This window comes from Citrus sinensis, chromosome 2 (assembly GCF_022201045.2).
Source record: "Citrus sinensis cultivar Valencia sweet orange chromosome 2, DVS_A1.0, whole genome shotgun sequence".
NCBI classification, from domain to species: Eukaryota; Viridiplantae; Streptophyta; class Magnoliopsida; order Sapindales; family Rutaceae; genus Citrus; species Citrus sinensis.
Genome location: NC_068557.1, coordinates 245137 through 262694, shown reverse-complemented (window position 1 = coordinate 262694; position 17558 = coordinate 245137). Strand labels below are relative to the sequence as shown.

Sequence of the window (17558 nt, the reverse complement as noted above, 5' to 3'; positions counted from 1 at the left end):
TAATGTAATTCTAATAATGGGGAGAACTCAAAGCCGAAGCACATACACACGCTCTAATTGATGATAAATGTCTCTCTCTCGAAACTGAAAGTGAACTTTCTGTCAAAGTTTTAAAAAGAAAGCGATTGAGAAAATATTATTTACCTTAATCAGATCCCACTTTTAAATTATAATCTTCCCATACCATTAAAGCTCAAGAATCACTTAAAGCAATTATTAAGGAATAACAAACTGTATCTTGGGGCCATTATTATTATTGCTTCGTCTACTCTTATTAGGCTGCTAGCTAGCCTCTCCTCCTTCTAAGTGAATCCTCGTTTTTATTTCATTTTTCAAAGATACGTTACAATTTATTGATATTACAACAAATGCATGCATATCGAGAGTCTAAGATGATATTTACTCAACTTCGCATAGGTCAAAATTTTTATACCTAACAAATTAAGGCAAGAACTATCTATCCACCCATTATTCATTCAATGGATTATTTTAATTACAATTATTTGGGTATTATTATACTAGGTTTCGTGGATCATATATATATGAATTTATTATTAACATTAAGTTGGCGCATATCTTGACAATTCTTTAAACTTAATAATAATAACCTCCGTAAAATATTATAATTTTATTGTAAGCAGTAATATTTGTTTTTTTTCCTCTCTTACCAACATGAAATTTGTTACTAATTTCGTCGGCAAGAAATGGGATGAAGCACTATTTTAACTCATCTTCATGCCCATACAAAATCATTTATTAGCAAGAAAGGGGAAAAAAAAAACAAAAGAAGCAAGCAAAAAGTTTCAATCCAAAGCATTGTGGAGGTTGTTAGATACACATTTGGACAATGACCCTTTTCAAGTAGTGACACAAAAAGTTGGCTTTTACAATAAACTATTGAGAGAGTAAAAGAAGGTGGGCTAAAGATTTCATTTCGTTTTTTTAATTTTTCATGCGACCGGACAAACAGTGTGGGGTTGAATGTGAGCTTCCTAGGGACATACAATTTTGTTCCGTGAACAAAATTTTGGAGCGCAGCACATAAAAGACTTGGTGGGATCCTCCACTATGGGTTAGTATAATGTATGTGAACCATATTTGAATGGTACCATTTGGAGTCCACAAGTGTGGCATCATGAGTTACTTTGAGTAAATTTAATTTGGAATGCTAACTAAATTCTTTAATTGGTACGTGTAAAACCCACAAAAAAAAAAAAATAGAAAAAAAATGATGGTTTAGAGATTAGACTATTGCCTAGATATGCTTTTTATGTTGAAATGATTGGATTCGTAATGGAGATTAAAATGAAATTGAAAGTTACAATTAACGAAAGAATCAAAATGATGTCAATTGTCTAATAATATTTGTTACGTGTTAGCTAATAATTAGAACCCACTTCGATCGAAAGCTACATGGGAATCGCAACAACGCACTTCCATTTACCTTTAAAATTGTAAAGACTACAGACTATGCTATTTTGTAAAAAAAAAAAAAAAAAAAAACTTTGATAATGAAAAATATAATGTGACAGCAGTTTTGATGTAAAGTTTTGTTATTTATCAACCAATGGTTTCCCCATTTTTTTAATTTTTATTTTTGTCGTTGGAGATAAATTTCAAAGTTGTTGCTTTCATATTTGCATGAATACATACGGCAGAAAAATAAGAATCCAAAAGACATTATGTCATGTTTAAATCTCATTGGAAGTGTGCGTAGGTGAATTGTGTTAATAATTAGTATGGTATTATCTACATTATTCAAATGTCAAAATCAATGTCTTGTTCAATAAACAAAGCTAATTACAAAATCAAGTGTATTTTGATTTCTGAGAAGAAAAGTGGTTAACATGTTATCTAATTATTTAATACACAAGTGCTCCTAGACCTAATAATTGCCTTAAAAAAGTGTTCTCTTATATTGGCCCTGCTAGTTGCTAGTGGTGGGTTTGGACCAGACAAAGGATAATCTAAAGTATATACGATAATTTCGCATTACTCCCCCCCCTCATAAATTAATTATATTGAAATCATTCATTTTATTTTTAGAAACTTTAATTTACCCCTATTTTAATTAAATTCAACCAAGAAAAAAAAATCATCAACTTGTTCCCCATTTGCGGTTTCCCTTTTTTTTTTAAAAAAAAAAAAGTAATTTATGATGTTTTTATTTTCCGTATTGAGGAATCAGAATCCGAAATTGAAATTATTGATAACGTTTATTTTGTAAAATAATTGTAGGATTCGGAATCGGAATCATGAGACCCATCTCAATTTAGGAATGATGAATGAGAGAATAATTCAAAGGAGATAAGATCATCTCCTGATCTGAGCTCTACCGAGTTTTTAAAGATTTTCTGTCATGTGTCTTTTAGTGGTAGTGTATGAGTAAGATTTAACTTTTTTTATTTATTTTTTATTAACTACCAATCAGTAATTAAATTATTTGTTCAGTACATGATCAGATCAATAGAAAATCCTGATCTAATTCAAAAGAGGTTGGGAATCAGTCTTCCATTCTTATGAATGATGATTCTATTCCCCATTAACATTTCAAAATTTTGAAAATGCCATCCTATAAATTAAAAAATTGAAGAAAAAAACAAAATCGCAGTGGAGAACGAAGCAAATTGCTCGCAACAGCCAAATTGTCATTGCCAAATCAAGCAGTAGCAATGGTGATCCAGTTGCGAAACTGTTGTCGTCGGCTATGGGACAGCAGCTAATTGCTAGTAATTTAATGTTTTCAAAAGTAAAGGAAGTAATTTGAAAATAATATACCCAAATTGATAGTTTAAGGCTTAGACTTGACCTTTCTTGGCACCACATGAATGAAAAAGTAGAAGCAGAAAGAAGCCAGAAGCCCATTCCTGTCAAGCATCAACGAAGAGGGGAAAACAAAAAAATTAAAGTAGCCTCAAAGTGCTTTCTCAAATGGGGTTATTGTATATTCATTCATTCGTGTTATTGATCAATTGATGTTGGTCTCAAAGTGCTTTTTTCAAAAAAGGGTGTTTGCATGTATGTGCTGTAAGGTTTTTAATAGCCACAATACGGGGTGGAGCCTTAAAAGCTTTTTTACTGCTTTTTCATCAACCCATGAACCATGATTGTGCTATCTATTCTTTAGAAATGCTAGCCTCTTCGCTAGCCTTAGGGATTATGTTATTTGAAGGCCCCACACGTGCCGTGATTGGTGTTTGTTGGGTTAAGCTGGTAGCCTAGTACCCCAAAACCAAAAGTGCTTCTCTACTCTAATGAATGATTAATCATATTCCGCCCCATCACACATTTTATACGCTGAAGATTCACTATCTCTACTTCTGCATTAAAAAAATAGGGAATTTTATGAAGAAAGTGCTTTCTAAAAAGCACTTTTTAGATATATCCATTTCTTTTTTAAAAAAAATTATTTAGAATTAATGTTCATTAAAAACGAGACTCGTAAAAGTCACCCAGCTAAGCTAAGGATGATGAAGCCACTTGTGCTTGTAGCGCAGTGATTAACCATTGCCCTTAAAGTCAAGTATGACTATGAGCTTAATGGTTCGAGTCTCCACGGACTCAAACTCCCTCAATTAATTATAATTGTGTGGAGATTGCTTATAACGTTTTTCTCCCTTGCGAAATGCGAGTGGAGTAAAGACATCTCTCTTGCGCAATGTGAGTAAAGTAAAAACATCCCTTTCCGAGATGGGTATTTGGCTGGACATGTATTTTATAGAATAAAAATGTAATAATGTAATTCTCAAGTATATATATGATTTCGCAAAGACATCTCTCTCCGGGAGGGGTATTTGGCTGGACATATACTTTATAGAATAAAAATATAATAATGTAAGTCTCAGGTATATATATGATTGTAAATGATTGTAAATATCAGTGCAATGATATGTTGTCATTTGTAAAAATCTTTATATAATACACTAATCTCATGCTTAATCAGTTAAAAAAAAAAGAAAAAAAAAACCTAAGCTAAGGATGATGGACCAGCATGAACGACGGTTGTGCAGCGTGGTGGTTCATGCATCAGTGCATATGAAAATGGGTGGAAAAATTGCCCACTTTCGACTTTTTAGAGTAGATGGCGATAATGGTCCGTGAGAATGTGACATTCGCAATTGTCATTTACTGTAGAATCACAGGCAGGCAGTTGATTTAGAACTAGGACAACCTGGATTGCACAAATCGATTTTGAATACAAAATTTGACTTCATGCTTCTTCTCTCGGGACTAAAAAAAAGAAAAAAGTCTTAAGTTCATGCATTGAATCAGTAATCAATCATAGGAGAATGTGCAAGTGATTTCACACTTTGTAAACTTTGATTTCAAGACCTGTATTATGATGCATAAAATGAACATCAACTTAGCTCTAAACCTCTCATCCATTTATCCTTGGCAATATCTCAATCAGCAGATTGCATTCAGCCTGCTTTGCGCAGGTGTACTTCACCCAAAATGCATCCTCTTGGGTAAATAAAATGCAAAATCAACATGTTTCATCTTTCATTGTTGAAGTTGGCAAATGCCCTTCTCAGTACACTCACAAACAAAGCATTAGATTGAGCCGAGATGATGATTTCAGTTAATTAGAATACTTCTCAATCATCAAAAACGGCTTTGGTAAGAACTACGGAATAGCAGGATACTTTTTCTGGTGGAGAAGAGGACCTCCTTCTGGACCGAGCGATCTGCAAAACTTTTAGTTCCCTTCTACAAGAAAAGGCAAACCAATACATGGAGACATGCACGACTTCCTTGCGCTATCATTCTGCTCTTGAATGAAATTTGTGATGACCCCATACATGCAATTCTTGGTGCCAGAAAAAGTTGCTGGTTTACAGAGACCTCATTTGATCCAATGATACTAAGTGCTTGAGTTTTCATTAAATTAATCATACTTCAGCAACTTCACATGACAAAAGAATCCAACAATAACTAAAACTCAAGAGACGTCATTAAGCTCCAGTAAGACATCTGTAATACGATTGCAGACAGATTGTCTGATACTCACAGAATCATCACTAAACGTAAGTGATGAAGAGTTTATGGTTCGGACCCATGCATCATCAATAACCATTCAACATATTGAAAACATTATCAATCAGGAATATTGAAAATTTGTTAACTTTCAACTAGTTACTGAAATGAAAAGGAAATGAACATCTATTTTCCGAAGATATCTTCTAAACTTATCATAGGTGACGAGGTCCCAAAAGTGTCCGTATGGGTACTGGTCCATAGCAACTGCAGAACTTCCGATACTCTCATTCTTTATTAATCAAAGTCATTGTGGAGTCAATGACTATACCCTAACACTATACCGGATTGCCTTAACTAATTCAGAGTTCGAAATTTATCTCCAATTTTAGAACAATTTGCAAATCCTCCAATTAAGATGTGAAAGGCAGATGGATAGGCAAGCATTCAACATTTATATGCAACAATTATTTAAAATATGTACCATCATTTTGCCATAATTTCAAGTAGAAGACATGAAATGACAATAAGTGACTTGTGCTAAGCAGAGAAGAGGTTAATCAGCTTCAAGAGAACATTGGCAGAAGTAACATACAAATCACTAAAGTGAAGCTAAAGCAGCCCAGGAAAATGACCCAGTCACTTAATTTTAGAATATTTGCAGAACATCATACCTGTACTTTGGCATCTGCTGATCTCTTTTATCTTCTGTGATATGAACCATCAACCAAATGCAGGGAAAATATACAGCTTCCTCTTGATCAATCTAATATACAGACCCTTTCATTCAAACTTTCTGAAGCGTGAGAATAGGTGTTCCAATAATTTTTCTGCTAAGACAAATGGCTCTCAAAATATTGCTGCCATAAAGAGTGTTACAACGAGGTGTTGTTTATACACATCATTGACGGAACATTCTGGGAGTTTCATAAAATAATAGAAAACAAATAGACAATAGCCAAGTCATCATTTCATGGCATAAGGTGCAGACATCCTTATAACATCAGATTGCAGGTCCATTAGTGTGAGAATCAGCCCATAATAGTCCATGTTCACATATCAATTTCTTGCAGTAGGAAAGGAATATCATACTATGAGGAATGTGTTGTAGAAATTCAGAGAAAAAGAAAAAAAAAAAAAGAACAAACTGCATATGATGTTATCAAATTTTAATTAGACTATAGCCCACCAGACAAGAATGAAAAAAACTAAAAAGACAGGAAGATGTCAGACTGAACATGAGCGAATACCATTAACCGGCAATTTGAAGACAGTATCTGAAATTCACATAATAAATTCTCACATCCAACGAGGCAAATTATCTTTCCAGATGGCTTAGATGCACCGCTTAATAACAGCATCATAAACATTCCATTTTTCATTCATCTGGTGATGTGGACAGGAATGTAGACACCCATGGAACTGTTAAATCATAAACATTTGTTGAATTTGCTCAAGCTAGAGGACCGTAGCAATAAGATTTGGCCACACTAACACATGCAGTTCTTTATTCTACTTCTTGGATATCCAGAAAATTTTGAAAAAGAAAATGTACAAGGAATCCATGGTGCCTTTTCTGAGGCCTTGCACCAGAAGAAAAGAATTGCTTAGGTTATTTGCAGCCTCCTTTTTTTTTTAATAACTCTTGGTAGATCTCAAACAAGTTAAACTTCTCTAAGTAACAGCAAATCTACATCCATGTTTTCAACTATGAAAAAGTTCTACACAATTCATATGATGCAGAACTATTATCCCACAGTGACAGCACTGGAAACTGGAAAATTTTCTGATCAATGTCCCCACTTCATTACTCAACGAAACAACTGTAATTTGACAACGGTTTCTTCAAATGAAGCCTTTCTGTGAACAAAAATTTGGATTTTTAGAAAGAAACTTCAAAGAACTTTTAATGTCCCCACTTCATTACGGTTCAATGTCCCCACTTCATTACTCAACGAAACAACTGTAATTTGACAACGGTTTCTTCAAATGAAGCCTTTCTGTGAACAAAAATTTGGATTTTTAGAAAGAAACTTCAAAGAACTTTTAACTCCATTACAAAAGGTAAAGAGTTCCTGTACAACAGTATTGTAAGCAAACAGATATTACACAAGATTTTTTTTTAAAAGAAACAGTTAAAAACCAAATAATTCAAGAGAAAAAAAAAACATCTACTTTTTCTAGCAGCCATTTGCACATCTTTCGTGATTTACCAGAAAAGATAAAACTTCTATAGTCAGATGAGTCTTAAAAGGAAGCTAAAACAGAACAGAGTTCTCCGAGCTATCTTACTTCTAAAAGGAACTTTCTGCACCACACTTCATTGAACCTTGAAAGTGACCAGCTAAGAAACCTAAACAAGCTTAGCAATCCTCTTTTTCTGTAAGTTTCCTGTCCAGAACTACACCATGTTACAGTGGCTAATGGTTATGTAAGAAAGAAATGTACTCCCTTACTGCAATTTCCAGCAAAAAGAAAACATAAAGAATTGCATCAACAGGTGTCTAGTAACTCAAAAGCAATTTCAAGAGATCAAAGAAAATCAAGACTTCTGGAAGAAGCGGGAAATGAGGCGAAATTGCTGTTTTAATGAATTTCTAGCCGCAACTGGAGAAACAATTTAACAATCTAAATGATGATATACTGGCAATTCACAACCCCTATAATCTTTCCACAGGTTGAGGAAGCTGCTAAGTATTGTTCTTTTATCTTTTAACTACGAAAATCATGATTTTCCTAAGCTCCTACAATCATCTATGATCTAGTCAGTTGATTAACACGTGTCATTCAAATTAAAGACAGTGTACACAGAGTAATACTATCCTCGTCCCACATCAATCATACCAACAAAATCTCCTTTGAAATATCCAAACGATTTAGAAAAGATTTCGATTACTTTTTAAGCTAACATGAGTTTTCAGAGTCATTATTTTACAAGCTTTCTTCCATAGATAGCACCACTTAAGAGGAAACAAATTACTGCCAATATGCCAACACTCGATAAATTCTATTCTCATGATTTATAAAGCTGCTTCACTTATAAGATGCACAAATTGCAATTCTCCTGAATGTTAGTATAGCAATTACTTCAACAGATAGACTACAACAGGAAAGTTAACCATCAATCCCGCAATAAACGGCATATATACAAACACAAAATTCACCCACCCAAAAAAAAAGAAAAGGCAAAAGCAAACCATCTATCTCATTGCAATCAAACACAAACCCATCAAAGAAAATTAAAAAAAGCTCGCATACCCATCATCAATCAGAATGAGAGTGGTAGTAGTAGTCGTCATCAAGAAGATCAGCAACAGAACTGGATGAAGCAGAACCACTGTCACGACCATGATGATGATCATAGTAGTCGTCGTCATCATCGGAAGTGTCATCATAATAGGAGTAGAATGAGGAGTCGGATGGAGGGGAGAGGCAAAAATAGTTCCAAAGACAGAGAGCAAAACGACCCAGTTGCTGCAAAGGGAGGCAGCACACGAGATCCAACAACTGGTGGCTGCTAACGCGCTCACTCGTTGGTATGCAGCATGACGTTTGCTGCCATGCATCTGCTGATAAGTGTGCTACTGCTACCACCACCGTGCTATTAAACACCATTGTTATTATTATTATTATTATTCTGTGTAATATTTGCGTTGTCTCTTGCTCTCTCCGCTAACTCTGCTTTGTTTTGTTGATCAACACCAGTTCGTCTCCGGTTCGTTGTTGTGTCCTCGTCTTTAATTTGAGTTTTTGGATTTTTCTTTCTTTTTCGAAAGTCCGTTTTTGTCGGTTGGGGTATTTATTTATTTATTTTTTAGTAATAACATTTTTTTTTTTGAGAAGATAATAATTTAAACTATTACATAAGCTAAAAATTTGTCGAAACTTATCTCCCTACGTTAATTGGTAACGTGATTGTCACGGATTGTAAATGACTTGGACCCATAGAAAAAAGAATTTCAAAACGTAAAGCCATATTTTTGGCATGCCACCCGGTCAAATTCTATAGGCTTGGAATTGGTAATCAATTTGTGTTAAAATAGAGATTTGATTCATTAGAAATGTAATCAAAACCATTACACTTAAGAATTGAAATATTAGATTTGGAACATGGACTAAAAAATTTGAGTATTAGAAGAAACAAAATTACGCCACCCATATTTATTGTCAACATCATTTATTAACTTGTTTATTTTAATTACGCGTGTTGGGTTGATTTCTTTGCGTTTTCTTCCCTAAAATCTCATTTGGGAAAAATAAATTTTAACATTCATTTGACATTTCACCAACCAATATTCTAGTGAATTTTCCTTAAATCACTCCGCACCAACCAACCTAAAGTAAAGGGCTTCAGTAATTCACCAGCTTCTTAAAATATGTCTCCGGACATGCATGATTAACTAGTGATTTGATCGCTTGATTGATTCTCAATTAAGATTTGATCAACAGAGAAAAAAAGAAAGAAAAAAGGGTTATAAAAATTTACTCATAATGGTGCAAATTCGGGCACTAATCATGGTGGATTATTCTATTTTGGTTCACGCACAAGAAGGCCATTGGCGTTTTAGAATGCTTACCGATGTGCCTGAAAATTGAAGGAGCAACTGTGCAATCGTGTCAAGAAGGTTGCCTCCTAGTGTGCCAACAACAATTGCAAGCCAGAGGCAGAGATTGGAATCGAACAACTTCGATGGATTATTTTTTGTGTGGTTGAGCCAATGCGTTCGTAGTCCATTGGCAATTCATGCACCTAATAATTTTGGGCGCATGAGTTCGAGTTTCAGTAATAGTTGAGATTCGACCTCTCCTTCTGATAGAGGTTTATTTAACTCCCATTTTGGGGATAGAATAGATTCTCTTCAATATTAAGTGAGGGTCGTTGTTGAGTTTTGATTGTAATATATCAGTATTTAAAAAAAAATTATGTAATTAGTAATTCATTAATTAGATAACCAATATTTTATTTTATTTCTGTACTATTTTTTGTTAATTTTATTTTTTCTATTTTGGATGTAAATTTCGTTAGGATTATTAATTATGCTAATGTGTGTTTTGAGTTTTGAGATATATTATATAATTTGATAAAGATTGTTTGTATCAGAAGTTAATGAAAATATGAGACTGCTCTAAGGCAACGTTCGTTTTTTATATGAAATTATTCATTTTTATAAATTTGAAAGTGTTATATATACTTGAACTTTAAATATGTATATATTTATTGTGTTTTTAGTATAATAATTTTTATATGTTATAAATATTTATAAGGTAAGCATTTTATATATAATTTATGAAAAATAATTTTGGTAACATTATTTTTTATAATTTAACATAATATTTATACATAAAAAAAGCTGTTATCTAATAACAAAAGGATTTCTTTAAAATTTAAATTGAATATATGTTAAGTATTTAATACCAAATTAAATTTGAGATTAATGAAAGTTTTAACATGACATCTAATATGATAAATGGAAACTAAATACATTTTAATGAGGTATTTGTGAGAAAAAATTGATTCTTCATTCAGACATTTTATCATTTTAATAAAAGTAAAAAAAAAATCTTACTTTTTCATTCATATAAAAATATTTTACAATAAGATTTAAGATAAAAAAAAACAAACAAAGGAAAGGAAATAATAAAAATAAGGGATTCATAATTTATTATAGGGTGCAGTAAATTTTAACTGAGGGACCTAAATGATGAAATTGAAAAGTTGACGTTCTGAAAAAGAAAGCAGAGGATAAAAGAAAGCAGAACGAGGAGCCATGCGAGTGGAGTGAAAAGCAGAGAAAACAAAGATGGAGGCTTTGAAGTTGTGGAGTACTCTATCCTCTCTACCAATCAGCTTCCGACACGTCATCCGCCGGCGAACCTCTTTGACGTTTGTCCGCTGTCGCTCTTCCACTTCTATCACCGTTTCCGCCGGCACTAGAAACCGTCGTGCTTCATCTTCTTCTACCTCCACTTCTGACCGCGAGGCCGTTCGTGCCCTGCGCATTAAGAAGGTCAACACTCAATACGACAGCGGTTTTACCTGATTCTGGACTAGTTTCTTATTTGAAATTCGTTAAGGCTGTGTTCGTCTTTCTGATAAATTTTGTTTTGATTGTTAATCCTTGGTTCAATGTGTGTACTTAAGTTTCAGTAGTTTTGTGAATCTATGAATAAAGTTTCAATATTTGAATGAATGTACAAGTAAATTATGAACAGAAAAAAAAATTGTTTTGTTTTCATTGTAGTTTCAAAACAAAAAAAAAAAAATGAGCATATTGATTGTTGAAAATCAAAGCTTTCTGTTTGACCATTATTTTTAAGCACACTGAAATTTTAATTTTATATTCATTAGAAATGCTGTAATCTTTATTTTTTTGGTTGATAGGTAGAAGAATTGAGGAGCAAAGGGTTGGAGCCCTATGCATATAAGTGGGATAGGACGCATTCTGCAAATCAGCTACAAGAGATATATAGGCATTTAGCAAATGGTGAAGAGTCGAATAGTGAGAATGATCATGTATCTGTAGCTGGGAGAGTTGTTGCTCGTAGAGCATTTGGGAAGCTTGCATTTTTGACACTAAGAGATGACTCGGGTACGATACAGGTTTGTGCCTTTTTTGCCCCCTTTTGTCCTTTGGCTGTGAGGTTCATGTAATGCGGCAGATTTACTGGCCTTGAACATGTTTCAAATGTGCACTGAAATTATTGTTTCGTGTGATTTTAGCTTTACTGCGAGAAGGAAAGGCTTTTAAGTGATCAGTTTGATCAGTTAAAGGTATTTGTTGATATTGGTGATATACTGGGTGTTAGTGGCTCAATGAAACGGACAGAAAAAGGTAAATTATAATGCATATTGGTTTAGGGCAGGGTATTACCTTTAGATTGAAGTTTCATCGATCTGTTTTGTCTTGGTTTTTAGACTAATGCGTGTTGGGATGCTTTTATACTATTCTAAATCTGACTCGGAGTTAGCAATGCTATTGCTTTCATGAGGACTTGTTTGATGATTCATTTAATTAAACTAATTCCTTCATTTGGTCTAATTTTCAGGTGAGCTTTCTGTTCTTGTCAATTCATTCGTGATTCTGACAAAATCTCTACTTCCGCTACCAGACAAATATCATGGTTTAACTGATGTGGATAAACGTTACCGCCAAAGGTTTGTTCATTTTCATTTAATTTTCTTTAATTGACTTTTGGTTTCTGGACATTTGGATTCTAAGTTTATAGTGCAATTAACCCAAGGTGTGATGCAGAGATAAAACATAGTTGTAAAGGCCCAAATCTTTATCGTTTTTCCTTCTTCTACTTCTTTCTTTAACAGAAATGCCATTTTTCCCATTGCCTTTCATTTGTATGATACACATGTATTCAAATATATAAATCCATTTTTCATTTATTTTTTAAGTAGTTGATATTTTTTATGTTTAGGTACGTAGATATGATTTCAAAACCTGAAGTAGCTGATGTATTCCGGAAAAGAGCAAAGGTGTTGTTTTCTTTATTCCCAGTGTGGTTTTCAAATATTGTTTTGCTTTTGTAAATTTTGATCTTTAAAATTGCCATTTTCATGATCCTCATAAGTGCGATTCATGCGAGCATTTGCATAATGCTTATCTTACCAACTTATCTCTAAAGTGAGACATGTTATCACCAACATGCTAGAAGATGGTCTCCATCATTTGCACATTAACTAAAAAGAAAGTTACTTGTACTTCCAGGGCAAAAATACTGTGTAATGCATAAAATATAGTCATCAGTTCACATTTTTAGGTTTCTTTTGATCTGCTGGAATACAGATTGATTAGGCTTGATCAATGATGCATGTGATGCCTGAGATTACAAAAGTGTACATTAAAACCTGGCAAATATCAACAAAATAAGATCTTTTTTATTTTTTTAAAAAATTATCTATTTGTTGTTGCAGAAGGAGTTGTGACATTGGAAGATTCATTAGATGACCCCACTTTGTTCTCCTCTGATATCTTTTATGCACTTGAGAACTTTGATTTAATTGTTATTGCAAGTATTATTATTTCTTTTATGCTTTTCTCATCCCAAAATTGAGGGATTGTGCAGTGATTTAGTTTAACATATCTATTTCTTTTAAGTTTTTCTTATCCCTAAATTATTTAAGCTCTATTTTTTTGAAATGACATTCTTCCTTTACCTTTCTTCATGTAGATTGTTTCAGAGATACGCAAGACAGTGGAGTCTTTGGGTTTTGTTGAAGTTGAAACTCCAGTTCTGCAGGTTTGTAAATATCTTCACGCTTCGTTTGGGATTTTACATTTTTTTTTGGGGGATACTTTATCAAATTATTGATTACTTTGTCTTCTTATTTTACGTCATAATAGCACATAAACTTTGTCAATTGCCTATGATTTAAATTTGGTTTCTAATTTTTATATTGACATTAAACTACTAACATTACATAAAATCATGAAAGCAAAGTGTTGTAATTCCTAAAAGTGTTTACGTGTTCACTTAAATGAAGGATAAACAGGTCCTAATGGGTGAAGAATAAATTAGTTGACCTTCCTAAGGATTGCAAGATGCGGGTCTTTCATATAGAAAATCTTTTAAGAAGCTATAGTTCACTCCAAAAGTAGTATCGGTCATGGTGGGCAAGTCCTTTCAATTGAACTCTAAACATGTTGGGAGCTTTATAAACTTATTGGATGAACTTGAGCCTTGGTTACACAAATATGTGATGACACTATGGCATAGATGTTGTCGTGATAGAGGAACCCCTTCAAAACTTGGAAGACATGTGTTCTCATGTTCTTTTTAAGGTGGGGTGGAAGATCTTTTTTATTTATTTATTTAATTTTAACTGTGGGACAAAGACTCTTTCATTTTAATTATTCTAAGCCAGTTGCCGTATAGATAGCCTCAGAACAGTTTTTCACTGAAAAAATGAAGGATAACAAAACTGTTGAATTAATTACCTGTGTGGCTAATGGCAGCAAGTCATTGCTTTCCTACATTGTAATTTGTATTCAGTATTCTAGTCTTTAGATTTAGGTTGCAAAGGTTTAAAGAAAATTTGTTTCTGGAAGTCTGGAACTTGGTTTTTGATTGGTTTGATCAACTAGGGAGCAGCGGGTGGAGCTGAAGCAAGGCCATTTGTTACATATCATAATTCACTTGGAAGGGATCTTTATCTGAGAATTGCAACTGAGCTTCACTTAAAGCGAATGTTGGTGAGGTTCTACATATTTGACTTTCATTATGAAGATTTCTTAAATTATTGTAAATTTGTAACAGTTAGTTCACATAAAATTAATGTGGTACTTTACTGTCTGTTATTTTGGTGCTTTGCTTCGCAACATTTGCTTGGCACTTACATTCATTTCCTGACAAAAGTCTGAATTGTGTAATGAAAGATTGGAGGATTCGAAAAAATATATGAGATTGGTCGAATATTCAGAAATGAAGGCCTTTCAACCCGCCATAATCCTGAATTTACTACGATAGAGGTATTTTACATGATAGGAACTGATTATTGCATGCCATAATCCATGTTAAATTTCTATTTCTATTGAATGAGGATCTGATCACTACTTTTATTAGCTTGATTTTAGATGTATGAAGCGTATTCAGACTACCAAAGCATGATGAACATTACAGAGGAAATTGTTACACACTGTGCTCTTGCAGTTAATGGGAAGCTTACTATTGATTACCAGGTAAAATGTGCTGTAGTAATGTCATTTATATGAAATATAATCAGTGCTCCATTTTCAGGTTCCATAACTTAAATTAAAGGGTTATGGTTCCCTTGTGGACCGCTGGTTGACTTTCCATGTCGGTTCAATAAAATTCTTGTTTCCCACCAAAAAATGAAAGGGCTGTGGAAATTCAAATCATGTAGCTATTTGTAGCACATGCTTTTGGGTTTGTAAAGACTGATGTAATGCTTCCATTCAGGGTGTGGAGATTTGTTTGGAGAGGCCATGGAGGAGGGAAACCATGCACAATCTTGTGAAAGAAGCTACTGGAATTGATTTCAATGAGCTGGGGAATGACCTTAAGGTGGCTAAAGAGACTACTTTGAGGGCACTTGGAGATGGGCTTGAAAATAAAGACAAATTTGTCATTGAATCGAGCCCTTCTGTTGGCAACCTCCTTAATGAGGTGAATCTTTGTTGCTATTAATGGACCTAAATTTCGTTTCTACACCTTCATGCATTCATTTGACTTAGTTTTTTCTCCCAGTTGGCTTTGCTTTGCTGCAAATGTACCGGAATAAAAAGGATTAAATAATTACCTTTTTATTATTTGACTTGGTCCACATTTCTTTGTTTTCTAGTGCTTGTCTATAACAAAATCCTTGACACCTTTTATTTCTTTCATTCGCAAGGTTTTTGAAATTGTTGTAGAACCAAAGCTCGTACAACCCACATTTGTTTTGGACTATCCTATTGAAATATCTCCTCTAGCTAAACCACATCGAAGGTACAGAAGTTTTATAAAAATACCTATTTCTTCTTTTCTTGCAACAGACATTTTACTCCTTGATGGGAGCTTTTCTGGAACAGATTATTCTCATTCTTAATTTTCTTTCTTCCTATAGACACGCAGGCTTGACTGAGAGATTTGAACTGTTCATCTGCGGTCGTGAAATGGCCAATGCATTTTCTGAATTGACTGATCCTTTGGATCAGGTAAGCTAATGCAGTCTCTGGATTTGCTAATTGGTGACTACTGTTTTTCTATTTAAATATAGAAATAGAATTTAGGTGATTTTAGTAATAAAATAAGCATAACCTATAGTTACTATTAGTTACTGGTGAGCTAAGAATATTTGTTTAGATGAAATTTACGGTCCTTTTTGCTTAACATCACAAGACTTCAACGAATCAGTAGATATTGTCACTGATTTAAAATGGTGACAGAGAGCACGGTTGGAAGAGCAAGTGAGGCAGCATAATGAGAAGAGAGCAGCAGCTGTTTCAGAAAAATCAAGTGCGCAAGAAAAATTGAAGGAAAGTGATGACCATTCATATGAAGTGACTCTTGATGACGACTTTGTGACTGCTTTGGAATATGGAATGCCACCAGCTTCAGGGATGGTATGATCATATTTTCACTTTACAGTGGTGGTGATAATTTTTGGCGAAGTTAATCTGTTGATGTGCTTTATCTCATTAAAGTCTAATGGAAATACTTCCTTTCCCAGGGGCTCGGAATTGACAGGCTTGTGATGCTTTTGACAAACTCTGCCAGTATTCGTGATGTTATTGCATTTCCCATCCTAAAGATTCAGCAGTAGTACCATGACAGTTGCTTCGCTAGTGCAGGTGTCTTTTGGATCAGCAAATAAGTTTAAGTTGAAAGTGGATATTGGTCGCTTCTCACAGGATGGCAGTTGTAACTTCTTTTCTGTATAATACAATACACCATGCATATTCAGGAAAATTTTGGCTCTATATTTGAAGTGGTTTTTCTAGTTGTTGTGTGGTTTGACGAAGAAGAAAAAAATGAATTATTGAAAGGAGCAGAGCGTAAACGCTCATAGTCTCAGTTATGGGCACGGCATTGTTGATTAGATGTCACCTTTTTTTCTGTGAGTAAATTAAAATCCAGGCATGTGTGTATTCTTTTGAGTACTGTATAAAAATGTTGAACTTCTGATTCTTATAAAAACAACTTAGAATTTCAGCTAGGCACTTGAGAGTAAGGATTGTGTTGGGTGTTGACTCATAGATATTGTTTTGTGGTCAAGTGCTTTGTTGATCCGGACCAGGTGTTGATCCAATTGACCGAATCAAAGTGAATTTATATGTGATGAGATGTGATTGGACGAATGTTACATCCTTGGTATGCCCGTCAACAAATATACGTATTTAGAATTTGGTAACAAGGATTTGAATTGACATCAGTCTTGGTGTTGTGGCATTGAATAGTTGGGGTGACTAAGTGGATAGCAAGCAGCTCATTTTTAATTGTTATCCATATTCTATTCTTCACAAAATTGATCACTTTTTATATTTTGATTGGAGCTCCACTTAGGGAATTAAGTTCGTGAGGTTGACTCTTTTCAACAAAATATTAAAAAAAAAAAAATTATGCATGCACTGATTCTAACACGGATTAAATGAGTAGATTTTTTTTTCTTTGCAGATCTTAAGTTCAAATATTAATTTATTTGGGAAATTTGGTTGTGAAGAGGACGACGGAGTCTGATTTTTTACTGTGGGTGGAAAAGAAAAGATTACCTGCAGACACACACGCGCATATTTCTCCTAGTATTTTTGGTATTTAACCCCTGTATTTTCACATAATTACCTTCTCAACGTAAAAGAAAAAAAAAACCAATAATAACACAATTCCTGTTAGTGGTATCAAAATGTCTTGTGTTATAAATTAACCAACTGGCTAAAGCTTAATTTTTAGCTATCTTTCTTATAAATAGAAATTGGCACTGATAAAAAATTGGTACGAATATCAAACAAATTCTATCTTTCTTATTTTAATTGTATATAAAGGATTACATGTAGTAATCATGCAAGACAGAGTACCCTAAAGGAGGGGTACCCTTTGCAGCTTTGCTCCCTCAATCATTTACATTGGTGCAT

At 33.8% G+C, this 17558-nt stretch overlaps 2 protein-coding genes across 12 annotated transcripts; one reads left to right on the top strand and one right to left on the bottom strand.

The window, feature by feature from the left end:
• Positions 1 to 4282: 4282 nt before the first annotated feature.
• LOC102623107 (hypothetical protein) lies at positions 4283 to 8759 on the bottom strand. 11 transcript variants are annotated; one of them, XR_008052400.1, is made up of 3 exons: positions 8236 to 8759; positions 7270 to 7432; positions 4283 to 6977 (listed from the first exon to the last, which is right to left on the bottom strand). XR_008052400.1 is itself a non-coding variant. In XM_006488879.4 (2 exons), exon 1 carries the CDS (start codon positions 8590 to 8592, stop codon positions 8242 to 8244), a length of 351 nt encoding a protein of 116 aa, XP_006488942.1. In that variant the 5' UTR covers positions 8593 to 8759; the 3' UTR covers positions 4283 to 6977; positions 8236 to 8241. The 11 variants fall into 11 exon arrangements, 4 of the variants coding, with proteins under 4 accessions (XP_006488942.1, XP_052291101.1, XP_052291102.1 ...); XR_008052403.1 differs by having other exon boundaries at positions 4283 to 6837; XR_008052401.1 differs by having other exon boundaries at positions 7270 to 7368.
• Positions 8760 to 10731: 1972 nt separating this feature from the next.
• LOC102623380 (lysine--tRNA ligase, chloroplastic/mitochondrial) lies at positions 10732 to 16645 on the top strand. The gene is made up of 14 exons (XM_006488880.4): positions 10732 to 10985; positions 11360 to 11578; positions 11699 to 11810; positions 12025 to 12133; positions 12406 to 12463; positions 13159 to 13227; positions 14073 to 14180; positions 14364 to 14456; positions 14562 to 14666; positions 14908 to 15114; positions 15341 to 15435; positions 15554 to 15644; positions 15876 to 16052; positions 16160 to 16645. The coding sequence occupies exons 1-14, from the start codon at positions 10779 to 10781 to the stop codon at positions 16250 to 16252; spliced, it is 1743 nt and encodes a 580-aa protein (XP_006488943.1). The 5' UTR covers positions 10732 to 10778; the 3' UTR covers positions 16253 to 16645.
• Positions 16646 to 17558: the final 913 nt, after the last annotated feature.